This window comes from Eleginops maclovinus, chromosome 7 (genome assembly GCF_036324505.1).
Source record: "Eleginops maclovinus isolate JMC-PN-2008 ecotype Puerto Natales chromosome 7, JC_Emac_rtc_rv5, whole genome shotgun sequence".
NCBI lineage: Eukaryota > Metazoa > Chordata > Actinopteri > Perciformes > Eleginopidae > Eleginops > Eleginops maclovinus.
In genome coordinates, this window is record NC_086355.1 from 8,858,821 (window position 1) to 8,877,497 (window position 18,677).

An 18,677-nucleotide genomic window follows, 5' to 3' on the forward strand; every position below is an offset into this window, starting at 1 on the left:
CTCTGTAAGCAAAGTAAATTAACATGTGTGGAAATGCAAAGCCTATATTTACAGAAAAAAGCCAAGAAACCAGTTAAGATGATTTAAATCAGGGGAATGAAAATGAAGCCTGTCCTTCCAGAAAAATACAATCACAATTTCGACCCTTTTAATTAGTTAATGAGCAATTTATATGTAAGAGGACAAACTCAGAGAGCAGATATTCTGCACATGAGCTCCCTTGCTTCTGCTTAATTGATCCCCAATTAGCCATTAATTATTTGATCACCTCATTTAGTGCGGTGTCATTGGTTCATGTGTCAGCTCAGTCAGTGACAAGTTAGCTCTAATTAAAGACCAGGACACTATAAGCAGCCTAGAAGAAGCCATTTACAGGCAGGGGAGAGCTATAGATATTCATGAGATTGTTTTAATTTGTAATAAAGACCCAAATTACCCACAGTGTTGAGAATATGGGCGTTTTTGTTGTAGCAATGCGGCGCTGGTTCTCCGTACGTCTGCGCTCTTGCCAGCGGCTGGACAGAATGTGTCCATCTGCCTTAAATGGCCATTACGAAGGAATAATGTGCTTCAACGGTACTATAATTAAAGTCATCTGGGTGACCATACAGGGGCAATTTCAGTCGTTTTCTAGAAGGTTATATTAGAAGAACTCAGCCTGCCTTGGTGAGCTTGAGATGGAATTGAAGGAATAGAACACAGATGTCCTAGGATAACAAAAAGGATAAAGAGTTTGATAGTATACGGAAGTTTATATTTAATGTAGAGGGATCCAAGGGCACCATTCCCGAGGGAAATCTCTACACATTTATAATTCATTGTGAAGTAAAATAATTAATGCTGATTAATGCTGTGTCATACCCGCAACACATCCACATACAATCAAGAGGAAACACTGGTGAAATACAAAGAGGAGATTTCATACTCACCTCTAAAATAACTGTATACATCGACTGGTAAAGCTAGCGATCCATGTACTGGGGCCTTGTCCCCAACCATTTGTCGAATGTCATCCCTTCTGTCTTCCCATTTCGATTCTTTCTGTACATAAAGGCACTGGTTGCCATTAAAACACTTAAACAAAAAACAAACAAACACGAGAGCCACATCCAGATTCTACCATTTATTACACATATTACATTCTTAAATAAAAATGCTCCACTTAACAGTTCTTGCATAGATATCTTACAATACCAATTTAGAAAAGAATTATGAAACAGACCAGTAACAAAAATAAATTTTCTTCTTCCTTAATAAAGAACATTACCATACTAACATCATATAATACAAATAATATTTTAAACACTTTGTACAGCAAAAAATTGTAAATAAAACGAGAACTCAATATAAAAAATAAAAAAATGTCAACAGAGGTGACGGTAACAGAGGAGAGGAAAGCGGGTGTGGAGTGAAGGTTTATGGATCAAAGGTTGATATGAAAGCTATCGGAGTAGCAGAGCCCCCGCCGGACGGGATGTTGTGATGGTGAAAACACACCTGCTGTCTTCTTTTTTCTCTACATGTCGACTCATCCCAGGAAATATATTTGTGATCCTCTGACAGTTATGGTTTGTGTTCACTGTGATGATATAAAGGTGATAAAACACAGCTTTCAATAAATTACAAGTCTGGATTAGTCACTTTCCCCCCAATATGTGGCAAAAATAGTTGGCACCAAAATCATTCTGTGTTTTTTTTTAAATGATATGTTACTCACTACGAGCATTGCAGAGATTTTGGAGATTGTATTTAATACAGTTTTACTACAGTATCCACTTGGGCAAGCAAGATCATCATGCACATTTCTAAAACCTCAAGTTTAGTGTCCTAGATCTCTGAAAAGCAGCTGGTGAGCAGCAACATGTTGTCATAGCTGACAGAAACAATGGGAATAATTGTGAATAAAAGACCCATATTGGAACAAAATCCAGGAAATGTAAACCAGAGAATCATGTAGACAGTCCCTTAAGGTCTCACGATTGAAATGCCGTTGGTTGACAAGTTAGACAAAACATTTTTGATACCAATCATTTTTGCACAGACTTAGAGGGGTCTAACAACTGGTGAAACTCCAGAAAGTAGTTCTAGGGCTATAAGTACACTACAAAATGCATTGGGCATCAAGATCTAACAGATAAATTAATCTGACAGATGGAAAAGCCCCTACAACGATCGGTCGACCAAACTTAAACTGTACCCATCGACCGGACATGTAGCTGGGATGTTGGAGACGTTTTGCAGTCTCATCAAAGAACAGCTTGAAGCCCCCAAGCTGCTCTTGAGAACTTCCCGGTACAGCCTGATATCTGAAGACTTTGAGTGTGTTCGGGCCACACGGGGCTCTGACTGCTTGTGGTTATGGTGGAGAAGGTTTATTATGGATGAGGTGAAATATACATACAGAGGGAAGGGGTCAAGATGTGTGAATCTCTTATACACTGACACATTAAGCATGGACAAACACAGAAGTTACAGACAAACAGAGTCACTCCGGGATGTCCCAGATACCAAGAAAGTTCAACCAAGTCCCAGCATGTGTTGGTAAAGTACAACAAGCTTCTCCAGAGTAACGGTGATGAACAAGACTTTTCAGTGGAGGTTTAAGTCAATATGTCCCTCTGATCTATCAAGAGCAGACATGTCATACGTATATTGGTTCTTGGTTGTAAGGTGCATCCTGGACGTGTAACAAATGCTAAGTGGATATTTGACAGAGTGCTCAAACAGACTAAGCTAGCAGTGCGTGCACATGGAGAGTGCGATAGCTAAGTATGAAGATGTAGTGCAATGTTCCTGTGAACTAAAGCAGATCTATAGAAACGCTGAAGTGTCTGAGATGGCGCCGTTGCCACAGAGTTTCACACAGAGCGGTCTGTGTGTAAGATCTCACGCTATTTACAAAAGCTGCCAGAAGTGACAATCCTTTTCCAGAGTGATATGGTAGAAAACTGTGGAAACTGAAGCCTGATTCCTCTTAAGGACTGCGTCACACAACAACTGACTGTGGTCAAAGAGCACATCAAAAGGATGTCTTCACACTGGGTATGTTGGGTGCAGATTTTGCAAGAAATGAAAAAACCTTCATAGTTGTAGGCAAACAATTCTCAAAGTCGGACTTCCCCGTCAGTGTGAAAACAACTTCAGAAGATCTCTCCTTGTTAATTTCCACTTAAACCATTGGATGTATGGAAATGGTCTACTTGTTTTAAATTGTTGATGTAACGTCAGCTTACATATTCAGCAGTTTAACATTTCCCAAGACTCCAGCCCTCCTGTGTCTTTTCAATGACTTTATTCTTTGCAGTGTGCTAACAAGCTTACTTAAACTAACGCTTCTGCACTCCTGCCTATGAAACCATGAGAAAATTATTTTACATTTGTGAACAGCTGACAGTAGATAAGAGATTGAGAACGTTATGAAGCATGGATACTTCGAGCGTACTGGCAATTAAGATTTAATGGGACCATCATGTAAGAAAAACAATCCCTCTCCTCCAACTTCTTTCAAACACTACTTTTCAGCTTCTCTGCCTCGCAGCTATTTCCTCTATGTCTACTACATTCACAGCAGTTAACTTGCAAATATGCAAATCTTTGGGCAAAATGTGTGTAAAGTGTGCATTCAGCAATCCTGCAGCTGATAGTGCATGGACAACTGCTGTGGAAAGAGAGGAAGAGATGGGGTGAAGATGGAGGGATGGAGAAAAAGATGAATGGCACTTTAACTGTGAAGGAGGAGGAGGTTTGTGACACAGTGGATTAGATATCCGAAGGGCCTTAGCAGACAAATGGTCATTTATTTTATCTAGAATCTGTGGGATAAAATGCAGGGGCTGATTTAATGTTTTTTTTTAAAACACAGTTTAGCGTCTTTGACAACTTTCTCCTGTCATTTTTCGATGCTAACGGGATCTTTTGTTTATTCCACAGCAGATGTATCCACTGGGTACGTAGCGCTGGAATTAGTCCGGCTCAAAGTCACTGTTGTTATTTTGCTCCGGACCACTCAGTTTCCCTGTGACCCAGAGCTATCTCATTAGCTCAACTGCAACCAGAGCGGCAGACCCGGGAGTGCTAATGCTAATCAGAGCTGTGGGACGGCTGCTAGTTTGCCTGGAGGAGCCTGAGAGACCCAAAGCAACACTGTGACAAAAACCTGCTTCAACACAAAGAAAACAATACGGGAAATTGTATCCGAACTGACTTTGAGATCTGTTAGATGTCAAAACATTTTAATTAAAGAGGAGAACATTTGAGTTGTTCCATGGTGGCCAGTGCTACAATTGTAATGGACGCTCTGAAATGGTATATGTAATCTTGGTATAAACCATGTCTATGTAGTTGTCTAAAACCATTATATCACATTCCCTTTAGACTGTACTTGAAGCAAATGTTCTTGTTGTTTATTCATTGTTTTCTTTTTAAAGAAGCAGGTACATTTTTATTCCACTTTTAGGTCACTATGACACTGACTAACCCGCCAGTTCCCTATAAGGTATATTCTCCTGTAGTTTCAGCAGCTCAGCAAATAGCACGAGTATGAAATGGTTTTGATATTCTTTACGAGAAATGTGTATTATTGATTAAATATGAAAAAAGCAAAAAATAGTGAGTCACAAGTATAATTTAAACTAATCTTAAAGAGAGGAGTTTTCTTTGAGATCGTTCTAAAATGAAGTGCAAGCTTTCATCTCTTTGACTCTGAATGAATCTCATGAGTAACGGAAATGATGAATGGATGAATGAACAATTTAACGAATGAAGGGTCTGAACCAAACCTAATTAACAAATTGTCAGCCATTGCTTAGTTTAAAAGCATTTACAAACAGCAAATATATCAAGCAACATTTCTCCCACACATTCAGCAGTTAAAAATCTGTTATCAACCCCTCTGCTGAATCCCTGCTCCCCTCACAGTATGCCTAATTGGGACACACACATACACACATATACACATTCATGCCATCAAAAGCCCCACAAAAGTGCTACGATCCCCATCCCTCTATGATTGTACGTCCTGTATAGGAGGGCTCTTTCTACATCCCATTGCATGTCTCAACATATTGGCATGACTTTGCATCATCCAAGCTGAAGAAAACAACCATCGATATAGCTTTTGTAACAGAACAAAGAAATGAAATAATATTGAAACACTGGATTCATCTCCTAGTGGGTTGCTTTGCGCTGTATTTAGCAGAAACAGAGAGTACGTAGAGAAAGCTGCCGCTGGATACAGAGGCCTCATATGGAGGCGGTCTCCCGCTGATCTCTCCTGACCGGGGAGACTCTGCCCGTGGCTAAAGGGCAGTTCCACGCTGGAGGTTTTTGGTATCGATTGTTCAAAGCTGCACCATAACCCCCTCTAAGGGGAGTTTTTTCACTGCTTCACCTAATGAAGTCGGGCAAGGCCAACTGGCACACTGACTGGGCACGCTGGGATGTGAAATCCCCCGCCAGCTTCAGAATCCCTGCACCCTCACCCAGCTGCAGCAATCAGCAGCAGCGAGTATGTTTGCATGCGCTACAGGGATGATGTTGGTGGTGGGTGGATGGAGAAGCAGCGTCAGTGTTGGTGTGGATGTTGGCGGTATCAGTAATGCCCTGATTGCAAGGCAAGTTTATTTTTTCTGCAACCATTAAGCAAAGGAAGCAGGCGTTGTGGGTGTGAGCTCCTCAAAGTTTTTGCCTCTCATTTTTTCACTTTTCTTCAATCAGAGATTCAAGCATTACTGATTGAGTTCAGGTCAGAGAAAATAAATGAATTTAGCTTTTCCATCACAAGTTAAAACCTTTTACCGTCATGATTCTCTTCAATGAGTTGAATTTTGTGCAAAATATCACCCCCATAATTGATGGACCGTTAGACCCAAACCTCCAACAACCCAGTGTGATTTTTAACTCATCGAAAGGTTTATTAACCAGATTCAAGTCGTGATTCTGGTTGCTATTTTTGTTGGGGAAAATACATTCTAATTCACTGTTTATGAGATGAAGGATAGAGAGGTTGTTGAGGATTATTGACATGTTTTGCTTAAAGACCTACTGCAAATATTTGAAATGTTTGTATTGATGAAAACAGTGGCTTATACCTACAACAACAAACGCTTCAACCAGAGTCTCTGAAATAAAATCGCTGATTAAATGAGAGGCACAAACTGTAGCAAGGGATATGTGGGTGATTGTTGGAACTGAGAACAAGCTGATTTCTCACTTCAAAGGATTGAAGTCGTTTGTTACCTCCAGCCGAGAGCTAAGATACTCTTCTACTAAACAACAGTTGCTAAATTCCTACTGTGAAAAAAGATCCGGGAGCAGAACATATAATTCCAGGAAGTGTCTGGTGTGTGTGTGTGTGTGTGTGTGTGTGTGTGTGTGTGTGTGTGTGTGTGTGGGTGAGCCATAAAGCCTGCCATGCAATGTTTTGTTTTCCAACTCTGTTCATCAGTTAAATAATTATTTTCCTAAATCTTATTAGCCTTATCTCAAGAGGAGCCGTGAGCAAAGAAATTGCAGTGTAAGTCTGCAATGCGTGTGTGTGTTTGTGTGTGTGTGTGTGTGTGTGTGTGTGTGTGTGTGTGTGTGTGTGTGTGTGTGTGTGTGTGTGTGTGTGTGTGTGTGTGTGTGTGTGTGTGTGTGTTGAAGGAGTATGTGTGTTTGTTCTGTATACAATGTGTAGCGCGAGACAGGATAGTTTTTTGTGTCGTATTTTTTTTAAGTCTTTTTATGAGTTTTTTTTCTTTGTGTTCCTTTTTTAGCTGTAGAAAAAAAAAGCACAGATAACATAGAAAAAAATTCAGTGCAGTCAATGGATACGAAACAGGCAAATTTGACCAGGCCTACGTGACCGTCTCTATTCGGCACCACCACACAAAGGGCGGTTTGTGTCTTAAGTCCCATGTGAGTTACTGAAATGCAGCTCCTCATCCTTCCTTCATGCCCTGCAGTGCCGCCAGAGAGATGAAATCTCAGAGTCTGTGAAAGCGCTCCAGGATGACTTTCAGAATGAACAAATAGCAAAGAAATAAGAAAAACAGGTTCCCAGTTCTTAGCGAGTTCTCTGCCTGACTCCCGTAGAGTGCGAGACCACAAAGCGCAATGCAAGGGTTTTGTATTTCAGCTGGAGTGAATCGCAGGCAGAAAGAGAGGCATACAAAATGAAGACCTCTCAGCTCTCTGCATTTGTTTTAGTCCAAAAATACAAATCCCTTTTCAGAGGGTAGGTGTGATTGTATTTTTTTGTTCATCCACTGGTTGCTCACAGTTGGCAAAAGCAGAGCTGGTGCACACGGGGATTAAAAGACCAACAACCCTCCCCTTCTCATCCCACACATTCTGTTGAAGTCTTCTTAGATTTTCAGTTTTTTTCTTGAAAGCAATTCAGTGAGTTTTAAGACATTTTCTCCAAGAGAGAAAAGAACAAAGTGTCATTGTTTGTAATAACAACAATAAGAAGAATTATCATCCTCTAAGTAGAAAAAAAGGGAAGAAAGTGTCGCTGCGCATTTCTGTCAGATGGCCTGCGGAGGCGGCAGGCGTCTCAGTGAAGGTGAGAGAAGCAAACACCCACTGGAGGATAGCCTGAGAGCTGCGGCAGCACCCGCTGACCAGGTCCCAAAGGTGCACCAAAACACCAAACGACGAGCCCTGGGTTCGATTGTCAGCTATGCTGGAAGTCAATCCTTACAGTCTCTCTCCTGCAGATTTGTTGTTCGTTGTTGTTTTTTTCAAATATATTACTGAAGCTGACTGCGGCAGATGATGGTTTCTTAAGTTTCGTGTATGAGAAACACAAAACCAAGAAAAAAGTTGAGTATATGATTTTAAAAACCGGTAAAACACGAATAACTGACTACATGGATATTTTAAGTTTCCCCACTGAGCTATCTCCTCACCTATAGTGACTTTATGGTTTGAACACGCTAAGTACAGAAAAAGAAAAAAATGCGGAGTAATGTTTTAATAAGCAAGTTAAGTATATGTTGGTTTGGCAGTGTCCAAGCCCCCAGAGCCACATGAGAGCAACTGGGATTTACCGGGATGATGCATTCAAAGACGAGTGTGTTGCGTGTTCACTATTGCAAGTGTGCGAGTGTGTAATTTTAAGGAAAAACAACAATCTAGCTACTGCTCGTTTTCCTGCTATCCCCGTCTCCAATGAGAGGGCCGTTAGTCCATTTGATCTTTATGGCCCTCTCAGATGGATGCGCTGCCTTGCAGGCGTCGTTGTTTTGGACTGGTTTATGGACGGGGTGAATGAGGCGGGCGATTGGTAGCTCCACTGCCCATCCCTCTCTCCTCCTATGTCTCCTCCTCCTCCTCCTCATCTCCCTCTTCCTCCTCCTGCTCTTCCTCCTCCTCCTCCTCCTCCTCCTCCTCCTCGTGCTTCTTCCCCTCTCCCGCTCCTTTTTCCTCTGCCCTCAGATGTGCCTCTTCATATGCAGAGCCAGGTGGTCCGACCGAGAGAAACACCTGCGGAGAGTCCAGAAAGATCATGTCAGAAAACGAGAAACAGTTTACATAATAGTATATCACTCATAGCATGAACACATTAACAAAGGCATAATTATAGCTGCTTGTGAGATTTGCACGAGATAATATTTTGGGTAAGTCTAGTTGATCAATGCCACTGGCTATATATTGGGAATTTCCCCCCTTTTTTTAATACCCACTGTCTATATTTATTTTCTGGATAATACTCTTAATCTCAGGGCCCTTCTACCTTAAACAGAAGTCAGTATTTCAAGGTGGTGCCAACTTCATAGAGTTGGCATTCTGATGGTTGGAAAGCTAACCTGAGATTCATCTGTTAGCTAAATAAGCTAGCAGCAAACCACCGTAACTGGGATGTTTTTCTAGAACTTTGGCTCAAACAACACTGAACCACTATTGATGAAGTTTAATTATATATATATATATATATATATATATATATATATATATATGTGCTGGGGAGACAAAATGACTGATATTCCCTCATTAAATATTTCCTCTGAGATAGCAAGTGAGACACTTCCTGAAAAGTAGTTTACAATGGCTGCTACAGATGTTTCTATACAACTATATTTAACTGAGCCTATAGGAAAGGGTAAGTGTATCATTTCGACATGAATGAGACAGAGTTCAAGGATTAACACACACAGTATTATTGCAGTGAACGGCAAAGATTTTTAACCACTTGATCTCAGTGATTGAAGATAGCTGAGTAATAGTCTTCCTTTATTATGTCACAAAGTCAACCCAGAGACACAAATATGGGCTAACTCAGGCTCAGTGATTTTGACTCTAACACGACCATAAATCACAACCAGACCTCCACAGCTCGGCCGTCTGACATCAAGCTCCGAGAAGAATACTATTCTAGAAACTAATTAGATATGCATCATGAACATAGACACTAATGCAGACAGTCTGGCAGTACTCTCTAATGCCGGGCCATTTAACTCAGCGGTGACTGCACCTGGTGTGGGAGAAATAAAACCAGGTGCTGGGGATGTGTAATATAAGAGTCGCAGTTTCACAAGTATTTTAATTTTATTACACCATTGTGAAGACATTAAACTGAACAGGACCAATAAAATGAATCACAAATGATATGACTAAAGGAGAGGCAAAACAAAATGTGGGCAAGAATAAAATGAGAAATAAAAAATTCAATTTGCCAGGGGCTTTATTCATTATTAATCAATCAAGGCTATTCTGTGTGTGTGTGTGTGGGTGTGTGTGTGCTGTGTGTGTGTGTGTGTGTGTGTGTGTGTGTGTGTGTGTGTGTGTGTGTGTGTGTGTGTGTGTGTGTGTGTGTGTAGGCTTAGGCAGGCTGCTGTTTTGTCCGGAGACAGAGCTGAAAACCCAAAAGTACAATAGACATTTTTTTCACGCTGCAGCAAAATGTGTTATCTCATGGATGCTTCTACTATGATTCATACTCTAATGGTAGTCTTCAAATCCCTCCGGAAACCCCCATGTTTAGGCTGCAACCAGCCAGAAAAATAAGGTAACAAGTCAAAAAGCTGAAACTTAACGACACATTTAACACTTAGGACCATTTTTGGAGCTTACACCACAAATAATAATAATATTAATAATAATACTTTTGCTTATTTTTACATTTTAAAAACCTCCTCTGAATAAAGCTGCTATTATCTGGATATATTCAGTTGTACTCCTATATTACACATGTGACTTTATCTGCCTAATTGATGCTACAGAGAAATCATCTGACACACCAAATGCATTTAAGTAGTCCACCTTCTCTGGTGGTTTAAAATAAAACTGAAGCTCATGACAGCACCATTTTTTGGAAATACTTTATACTTAACGATATGTTACTCATCATCTGTGCTGCCTAAGGGTTTGATGCCCTGGACACTGTTCCATGAAATCAGCATTATTTGATGCAACAAAGTTGCCAAGAAACAATTCAAACCATTTATTTAGAAGCTTGACAAATATCTTAAACTCACTGAAATTGTAAACATGCTGCTTAAATCCTTTGTAGGATTTCTAAAGTTGTTCAACATGTTAATTTACAAAAGTTTTCTGATTTCAAAGCATTGCAAAGAGCATGGTGCGAGTGTATGTTTGACCTTTGCTCTCATTTCTGTTCTCTGGGAAATATTGTGGTGTTTCCTCAACCCTAAGCTGACAACGTGGAGTCGACTGTACACCTTTGTGTGTGTGTGTGTGTGTGTGTGTGTGTGTGTGTGTGTGTGTGTGGGTGTGTGTGGGTGTGTGTGTGACTGGACAGATGGCCATGCCAGTTACTGTGTCACCGTTGGGACCAGCTGGTACCACACTGACCCCCCCCCCCCCCCCCCCCCCCCCCCCGCCTCCCCAAACCCACTCTTCCTTCTTTCCCATCCTCCACTCTTCCTTCCCAAAACTCTCCCTTCTCCTCCTCCTCACTTCTTTTTGTCCTCCTCCTCATCACTCCTCCTCCTCCCGGCTCCATGGAAACATCAGGGGGTCCCCGCTTGATTAGGCAGGATTAATGACAGACTGCAGTGTGTGTGTACGTGTGTGTATGTGTGTGTTTCCCCTGGAGAAATTGTGTCATATTGAACAGTCTATCTAATGGTAACCTCTCCGTGGCGGCCACTTTTTGCCATTCTCATGGTAATATTTGTTGGGCTCCACCCACCACAGATGTGTGTATGTGTGTGTGTTCTACTGTAAATAGTGAGGTACATCCTGGCTGTGTTAAGTGTGTTTCCATCCACTTTGTAATGCAAGCATTAACAAGCCAAGAGGGAAATATGCTAAATGTGTGAAATGAGACTAAAGTAGTTTTCAGTATTTTGCAGCTAGTAGCATTAATATTGTGCAAAACTGTGTAAAACGTAAAGTTTGATGTTTCTCAAAAGTGTCTTAGGTCTAACGTAATTGGATCTTTTCATAAGACTGAAATACAATTACTTTAAACCATTAACAGATTATTATTTAAAAAAAAGAATGCACCAATCTTGCAGCTCTAGTAGGAATGTATCTTAAGAGTCTACAAGATGTGAGAACGATCCAAAACACTGTCACCAACACCGTCAATGGAAAAAATAAAAATAAAACTCAGAAGCTCAAAATAACTTCTTCCACTTTGATACCTTTTCAGACTACAATACAGACTTTGATGTACGTGGAGCCTCAAATATAACACCGCTTATATCTGTGTCATTGTGTATCTACCTTTAGATGTTCATGTATGACTTTGCATCTAAACTTCTCTGCGTTTTGCATGCATAAGTGTGTGTGGGTCTCTGAGACACTGTGCGTTTGTGTGAGTGTGTGTGTGTGTGTGTGTGTGTGTGTGTGTGTGTGTGTGTATGTGTGTGTGTGTGTGTGTGTGTGTGTGTGTGTGTGTGTGTGTGAGAGTGTGTTTGTGTGCCAAGAAGAAGCTAATACAGTCCCAGCTCTCAGCCAGGATTAGAAGCTTCCAGCAGGTTTCTGGAGGGTTTTATGTCTAAAACCCAAACTAGAGGGAATCCACAACAGCCAATTACACTGCCTCTAGGGCAAACGTGTGTGTGTGTGTGTGTGTGTGTGTGTGTGTGTGTGTGTGTGTGTGTGTGTGTGTGTGTGTGTGTGGGTGTGTGTGTTTGTGTGTGTGTGTATGCTGTTCATCAGAAAGGTAGTGCAGGCACATACACAGTCACAGAGAGTGTTTATGTTAAAGTGGAGCTGGCATCTGGTGCCACTCAATTAGCTGCGACCAGTCTGCCAATAGCCAGAATCCATTTAACTGCCAGCACAGGGGCATGAGTAAGCGCGCACACACAACCACAAGCGTACACACATACAAATATTCTACCTTAAGGACCAAACACAAATCAGAGACGATGTGACTTCCCTGGCTTTTGTCCATAAGGAGATTAGTTTGCTTTCATTTTGGAACACACAACCCATCATCCTTTTTTCTACCTTTGTTTTACACAGAGGGCAAACTGCGTTGTGTTGCAGGGAAAAAACCGATTGACAGAAGATCAATAAGTAAAATGTTCCTCTACTGGCTGGAAAACAAGACTAGCAAGCCAATAATAAGCTCATATCCAAGTAATGTTTACATGCATTCCTATAGCTGCAGGAAAACGTTTTTAAAATTCCATTAGGATCTTCATTTAGATAATAACTTTCCTTATCAATTAATTGTCTGCACTACAAGCTACAGTCTTGAACCTTTATTACTCAGGAGTCCAGATAAGAAATCACCTTAGATCCTCCTGAACAGCTGCTGACGGAGGAAATGTGTTTAAGAAAATGATCACATCTCTTCTAAATGTCACAAGGGACTCACTTGCAGTATTTAGTCTCTAAAATGATACACTTATCTTTTCTATTCATGCGTTAACTGAGTATCGTATTCAGTATATGTTTTAAAAGTTTATTTAGAAAAGAAAATGTAAAGACTTCTCCTTGGGAGGTGGGACATTGTTTCTCCCAATATTTTAACAACACAATTAAAAATAAAGGCCTTTTTCACAGTAGACCTTTGGACTAAAGTGCACAGGTGTTACAAATAGCATTAATAATCATTTGTGTCCAACTAGCCGGCACGAAGAAAACCTGAAACCCTGAACTGAAGCGCCCTGGTAAGTTTTCACACCTGAGCTTTTCCTGCTGTAACATGCCTATATTCTGTGAAAAAGGCCTATCGTCAATTGTTTTCTACTTCTACTTGTGAGAACAAACACAGGTTAGAAAAAAGAAGAAGTCCTTCACAGATAAAGAGCACCAACGTCCTACAAATGTAAAGTTCACTCAGTTTTTTTGATGCCGGTGTGTGTTTACCTGTCGCAGTGGTTGCATTTGAATGGCTTCGCTCCGGTGTGTTTGCGGTAGTGTCGTGTCAACTCGTCACTGCGGGCAAAACGCCATTCACAGCCCTCCCATGAGCACTTATAGGGCTTCTCACCTGAGAGAGAGAAAGAGAGAGAGAGAGAGAGAGAGAGGAGGGGGAGAGAGAGAGAGAGAGAGAGAGAGAGAGAGAGAGAGAGAGAGAGAGAGAGAGAGAGAGAGAGAAAAAGGAGAAGGTGTCACATTTCATTATATTTTTCTACATTTAATTTCACACGTCTAAACTACAGCTGTTCACTAATATAAATATAACCACCCCTGGCTTTTCCAGACAAACACACACAGCCCAGGGGCCGGGCAGGCAGACCATTTTTAACACAACAGCCATTTCAATGAGCCAATACACTCAATTAGTTGTAAATGAAGTCTTTCAGCACTGCGGCGTGTTAATTCATAATCCTAAATTCACCCTGAAATGAATCTCGTTTTGTTCACGCTATCAGAACCCCCAACCACCCCACCCTCACACACAACCACACACACACCCTGAGGTGGTGGGATCTGAAATGTAAATGAAGTTTCATCCCCCACTTCACCAGATGGGAGTAGAGATGGTGTATTGTTCTCAGCCTGTAGTTATCTCTCTGTGATAGAAAGCCTTCCAGCTGTGTGTGTGTGTGTGTGTGTGTGTGTGTGTGTGTGTGTGTGTGTGTGTGTGTGTGTGTGTGTATGTGTGTGTGTGTGTGTGTGTGTCTTCTGGCTAGAAATGTGTGTGTGTGTGTGTGTGTGTGTGTGTGTGTGTGTGTGTGTGTGTGTGTGTGTGTGTGTGTGTGTGTGTGTGTGTGTGCGTGTGTGTGTGTGTGTGTGTGTGTGTGTGTGTGAGAGAGTGTGTGTGTAGGGAGCAGACTGTCTTCAGATGGGACGTGATGATGTCTGACTGCCTGTTCAAGAGTGTGTTTCTCTCTAAAGGTCTGTACGTGAGATCAGCAAATAAATCAGAAAAATCCTCAAAAGTCAGACTACTGTACAACTAAGTTTAAGAACAAATAAGTGAACATAACACTCATTATATTATATTATGTATTATACTGCAACACTGTACTCTGGGTAAGAGCTATGAATTGATCAACTTCCTGTTCCGAGTCTATAACAAGGACATGTATATTCTGCCACAATGTCGTTTGTTCAGTCGGTGTATTTCATTTGAATTTGGATGAGTTCATTTGAATTAAGTTGAATGATTCTGGGTTTGAAAAATGGAGCTGTGTTGCTAGGGTTCAGGGTTTATATTCAAGACAAAATGTACTTCTCTTAACTTGTTACAGTAGCAGAAACAACCTAATGGTATCGTCTGTCTTGACAATGAAACAGTAGGATGAACCTGTTTGCCCAAAGTAATCCACCAGTAATGTGCACATATTGGACTGGCCAAAGCCAAGTGTAGCTGGCTGAATTTGCAATGCTTTGCTGCAAAGTTGAACCACAGCACACTTTAAATCTGGCCAAACATCCCCACAGACCTCTTGTGTGTGAGTGTGTGAACTGGGGGGTGGTAACCATAATTGGGGTCTAAATGATTCTTAATGGGGAGTGATACAGCAGTTAACAGTCAGTTAGCCAGATGTCCTAGCAGCCCCTCAACTGCCATCACAGCACTCACAAATCTTCTTAAGGAGACAAACACAAACACACAACAGTCCAAAATAAAGTGGAACTAATGTGGAAATGTGAAAATTGTCAAGTATTCCACATTGTGAAGGAAACATAATTGGATACAGGTGTCACATGTATCTCAGTTTTAAATTAGGATTGAAAATGAAAATGAAAGTCAACAAGCTCTGGCAGAAACCTCATTCTATTTAAGTACAACCTGGTCCCAGTTCTCTGCATTGCTAACCCAAGTCTTTTTTATAAGATTTTCAGAGATTCAACCAGGTCTACTGTTGAAGCTGAAGTATGACAGTACAACTTATATCACTTATTTATGGATTTTATAAAGAGAATTAGATAGAGAGCTGGGCTCCTGCTCATTCCTATGGAAGTTGCTCAGTGGTGCATTAAGCTAAAATGGCTCGACTTCCAAGTGATAAATTACCGGGATCTTCCACATCCACGGGGCCTAAAGAGCAAGCGCTCTAATGATTTGTATTCACCGAATGTTTTAAACAAGCGCATTTAAAATGTTCATACTCGAAAATGGATTTACTTGGACTCAATACAAGTCTATGGGGGAAAGTATTTTACGCCACTATGGCATCATGTGCTTACTCGGATGTTGGAATTACACATTTGGGCCACTTCAAAATCTGGCTTTGAAGCCGAGTGCTGTTCCTTGTAGCTCGACTGAAATGTGTTTCTGTGATTGGAAGAAAAAACAGAGCCAATCTGAACCGCTTTGGGAGCACCAAAAATGTATCTTCCTGACACCTGATACAATACACTAGTTTATTTATTTAAATCCAATTTTCAATGCAGATGCAGCTTTTAATTTAGCTTTTTGTGCTGTTTACCTATAAGTCCCCCAACCATACCACAGGGAATAACTTCTCCATCCCATACCAACAAGTGTGAGATTGCTTTTCCCTCTTGAATAATCGTGCCAGATTAACCAAAGCTGTAGAAGAACCTTCACATGGACTAAAATCTGAGTTGAGAGCAGCTCTGACAGCAAGGTGATGCAACGACAGGTAAAAGATGATGTGCTACAGGAACATCCAACTGTGAGTGATGCCCTCTCTCCCTTTATTTCCTAACACTTTCTATGCCTCTTTGATCTGAGCCGTTTTTTTAACCACACAGAAAACGTGACCGCAAAGTGACTCACTCGTTCCCGGATTGAAATGATTCCAGATCCTGAGCTATGCTCTCCTGGATTTGCATATTCAAATTCTCCAGTCAAATCTTGTGCAGTCAGTTGCGGATTTCCCCAACAGGGATCTGGGTATTGTTGCTGTCCCAGCATTGTGATTTTTTTGGAGACACGCTTTCCTCTGCCACCTCATCCACAGTCTCTAATTTGTTAAGGGTGCAAGGGCCTCTCCAAAATAGCCTCTGTCACTAGCTTTTATTTTGGGTTTTGTCATCAAGATACCCATTGTTGGTCTTTTGAATAGCTGAAATATTTGATATACAAGTACAACTGCACGTATTTTGTAAAACATAAGAAAAAGAGGTACCAGTTACAGTGGACTAGACACCAAATTAGGCTGTCTCACTTTGGAGGATGAGGATGGACTTAGAGGAAAAGAACTTTGGGATCTTACTGGAGAAAGTGTTTGGGCAGCCAAACAGCCATACACGCTGTATTGGCACTATAAACATGACCGGGAGAAGTAAATTGAACCTGATAGGATGGACTATCAATAGAGTCCAACTAACACTGGATCTTTAAGTCCAACATCAATACTTACTGAAACAGAAACAATATGTCTGAGCAAGAAATGTACACTTACACAAAAAAATGAACCTTACTGTTGAAACTTAAGTCTAGTAAATATAATTTCAGAAGTATTAAGAGTCACACATTCATATATTGCTGTTACTTAAACATGCATTTCTACCAGAGTGATTGGCCTGCTGATGTGTAGGCTGGGCTCTAATGGTCCAGTGAATTTGTTGTTATTTCTTTACTTTTGTTATTTTTAATTCACCTCAAAGGCCCTTAAAAGAAAGAAATTGAGACGAGAGCAACCGAGACTGTCACACATTTTTTTCCGGTACATTTAAGGTTTAAAATTTGCCACCCACCCAACTGAGAAGGTACAACAGGAAAGGCCCACAATTCCTTAGTAGAACTGTACTTTTTCTTTGGGATTCTGAACAGATTTTCTTCTAGTTCTGTAACAAACTGAAAATCCTCCATGTTGAGTCTTCAGCAGCAGTATCTGAATGTGTGAATCCTCCTACTCACTCCTCAGAGTCCCCCTGGCTCAGGACTGAATACAGGACCAATATTTTCAACATACAATAGCAAACCACTTGGCAGCTTATCCTGTTTGAGAAAAGCTACACTCTCAACCTGCCTGTGTGTGTCAGTGTGTGTGATATGGGGTATGAGTGGGGGCCGCAGGTGCCAGACAGGCAGCCGTTTCACACTCGTCTTCAGTAATTGGCCAGAGAACCCCATCTTCCTTCAATAGGACCCCCCTCAAACATTCACACATACATGCTATAATACACACACACACGCAACGCACGCACACGCACAGTTGGAGGAATGAAGCAAGGCCAGCTCAGACCTGACGCCACAGCAACCATGACGCCAGCCAATTATAGCACGGCAAGGCAAGGATGCGTGATAAAGTCACCTAGCAACTGAGAGAAAGAGAGAAGGGTGGTGGAGGTGGGGGGTGTACGAGAGAGGGAGGGAGAGAGAGAGAGAGACAGAGAGAGAGCGAGAGAGAGAGAGAGAGAGAGAGAGAGCGAGATTAACAGGCATGGACAATCAACCAGGCCCCAACCAATTATGGAGGAGTGTGATGCAGTTGCTTGGCAACCCAAAGTGAATGAGCAAGTGAGAGAGAGAGAGAGAGCAGGTCGGAGGTTGGTTTCGAGTACAGGGGTGTGTGGGGGTTTATATGTGAGTTCAGGTCTTGGGTTAGCAGGGTTTTTCCTAAATCCTCATGAGGCTGTGGCACCTGCTGAGGGTGGGGGTAGGGCTGGGTGTTCAGGTCTTAGGAAGTCTACCTCTAGCTGGAGATTTTACTTTTCATATTTTAACCTATTAACTATCTACCACATCATTTGACTTTAAGCCAAACAATGTGTCTAATTTCAATGTTTATGTTTTGTTCTACAAGACAAATCCTCAAACTTTCGTCAGCTAAATATCCCAACAAAGTGTCAATACAAAGTAATGTCATAATGTCCTTATCATTGTGAGGTAATGCAGTGCGGTCACTTAAATAAGCACCTTATCTACATTATCATTTAATTAAACCATAAGTAACATTCCAAAAATCAAACTCATTGTTCTGTAATGATGAAATGTACAAATCAAGCAAGTTCAGCTGCAGTGTTATCGGTGCGTTAATTGATTTTCATATCATATAGAAATAAATGGAAACTGATGGCTGCCTGGTTTAAGACATATACAGTCATCCATGATTTGTGGATCAAAAACTGTTAATGAACCAAAAAAAGGCAACATTTAAAGGGGGAATAAAATAAAACGTATTGCTATATAAATCAGTCAGGTTTCTCAAGAAGTTTTTTCATTTTTCTTTGCAAACCCTAAATGTCAGAGATGCTTTTAAATGTCATCCAAAACTCTGTCCTATCAGAGGTTTTAACAGCTGCTTCAAAATGGTTATGGTCTTAAAAAATGTCCCACAACTATCCACCTACTAAAACCAGTTGCTGGTTTAAATTTGGACGTGTGGCCAATTTAGTAGTTA

The 18,677-nt window shown here is 41.1% G+C and overlaps 1 protein-coding gene across 1 annotated transcript in view; it reads right to left on the reverse strand.

The window, feature by feature from the left end:
* Positions 1 to 1,110: 1,110 nt before the first annotated feature.
* klf7b (Kruppel like factor 7b) overlaps positions 1,111 to 18,677 on the reverse strand; it is a 58,335-nt gene continuing 40,768 nt past the window's right edge. The window contains exons 3-4 of the mRNA XM_063888370.1: positions 13,276 to 13,399; positions 1,111 to 8,469 (exon numbers count right to left, since the gene is read on the reverse strand). Coding sequence (XP_063744440.1) covers positions 8,418 to 8,469; positions 13,276 to 13,399 — 176 coding nt within the window. The 3' untranslated portion in view covers positions 1,111 to 8,417. The remainder of the gene's footprint in view (positions 8,470 to 13,275; positions 13,400 to 18,677) is intronic.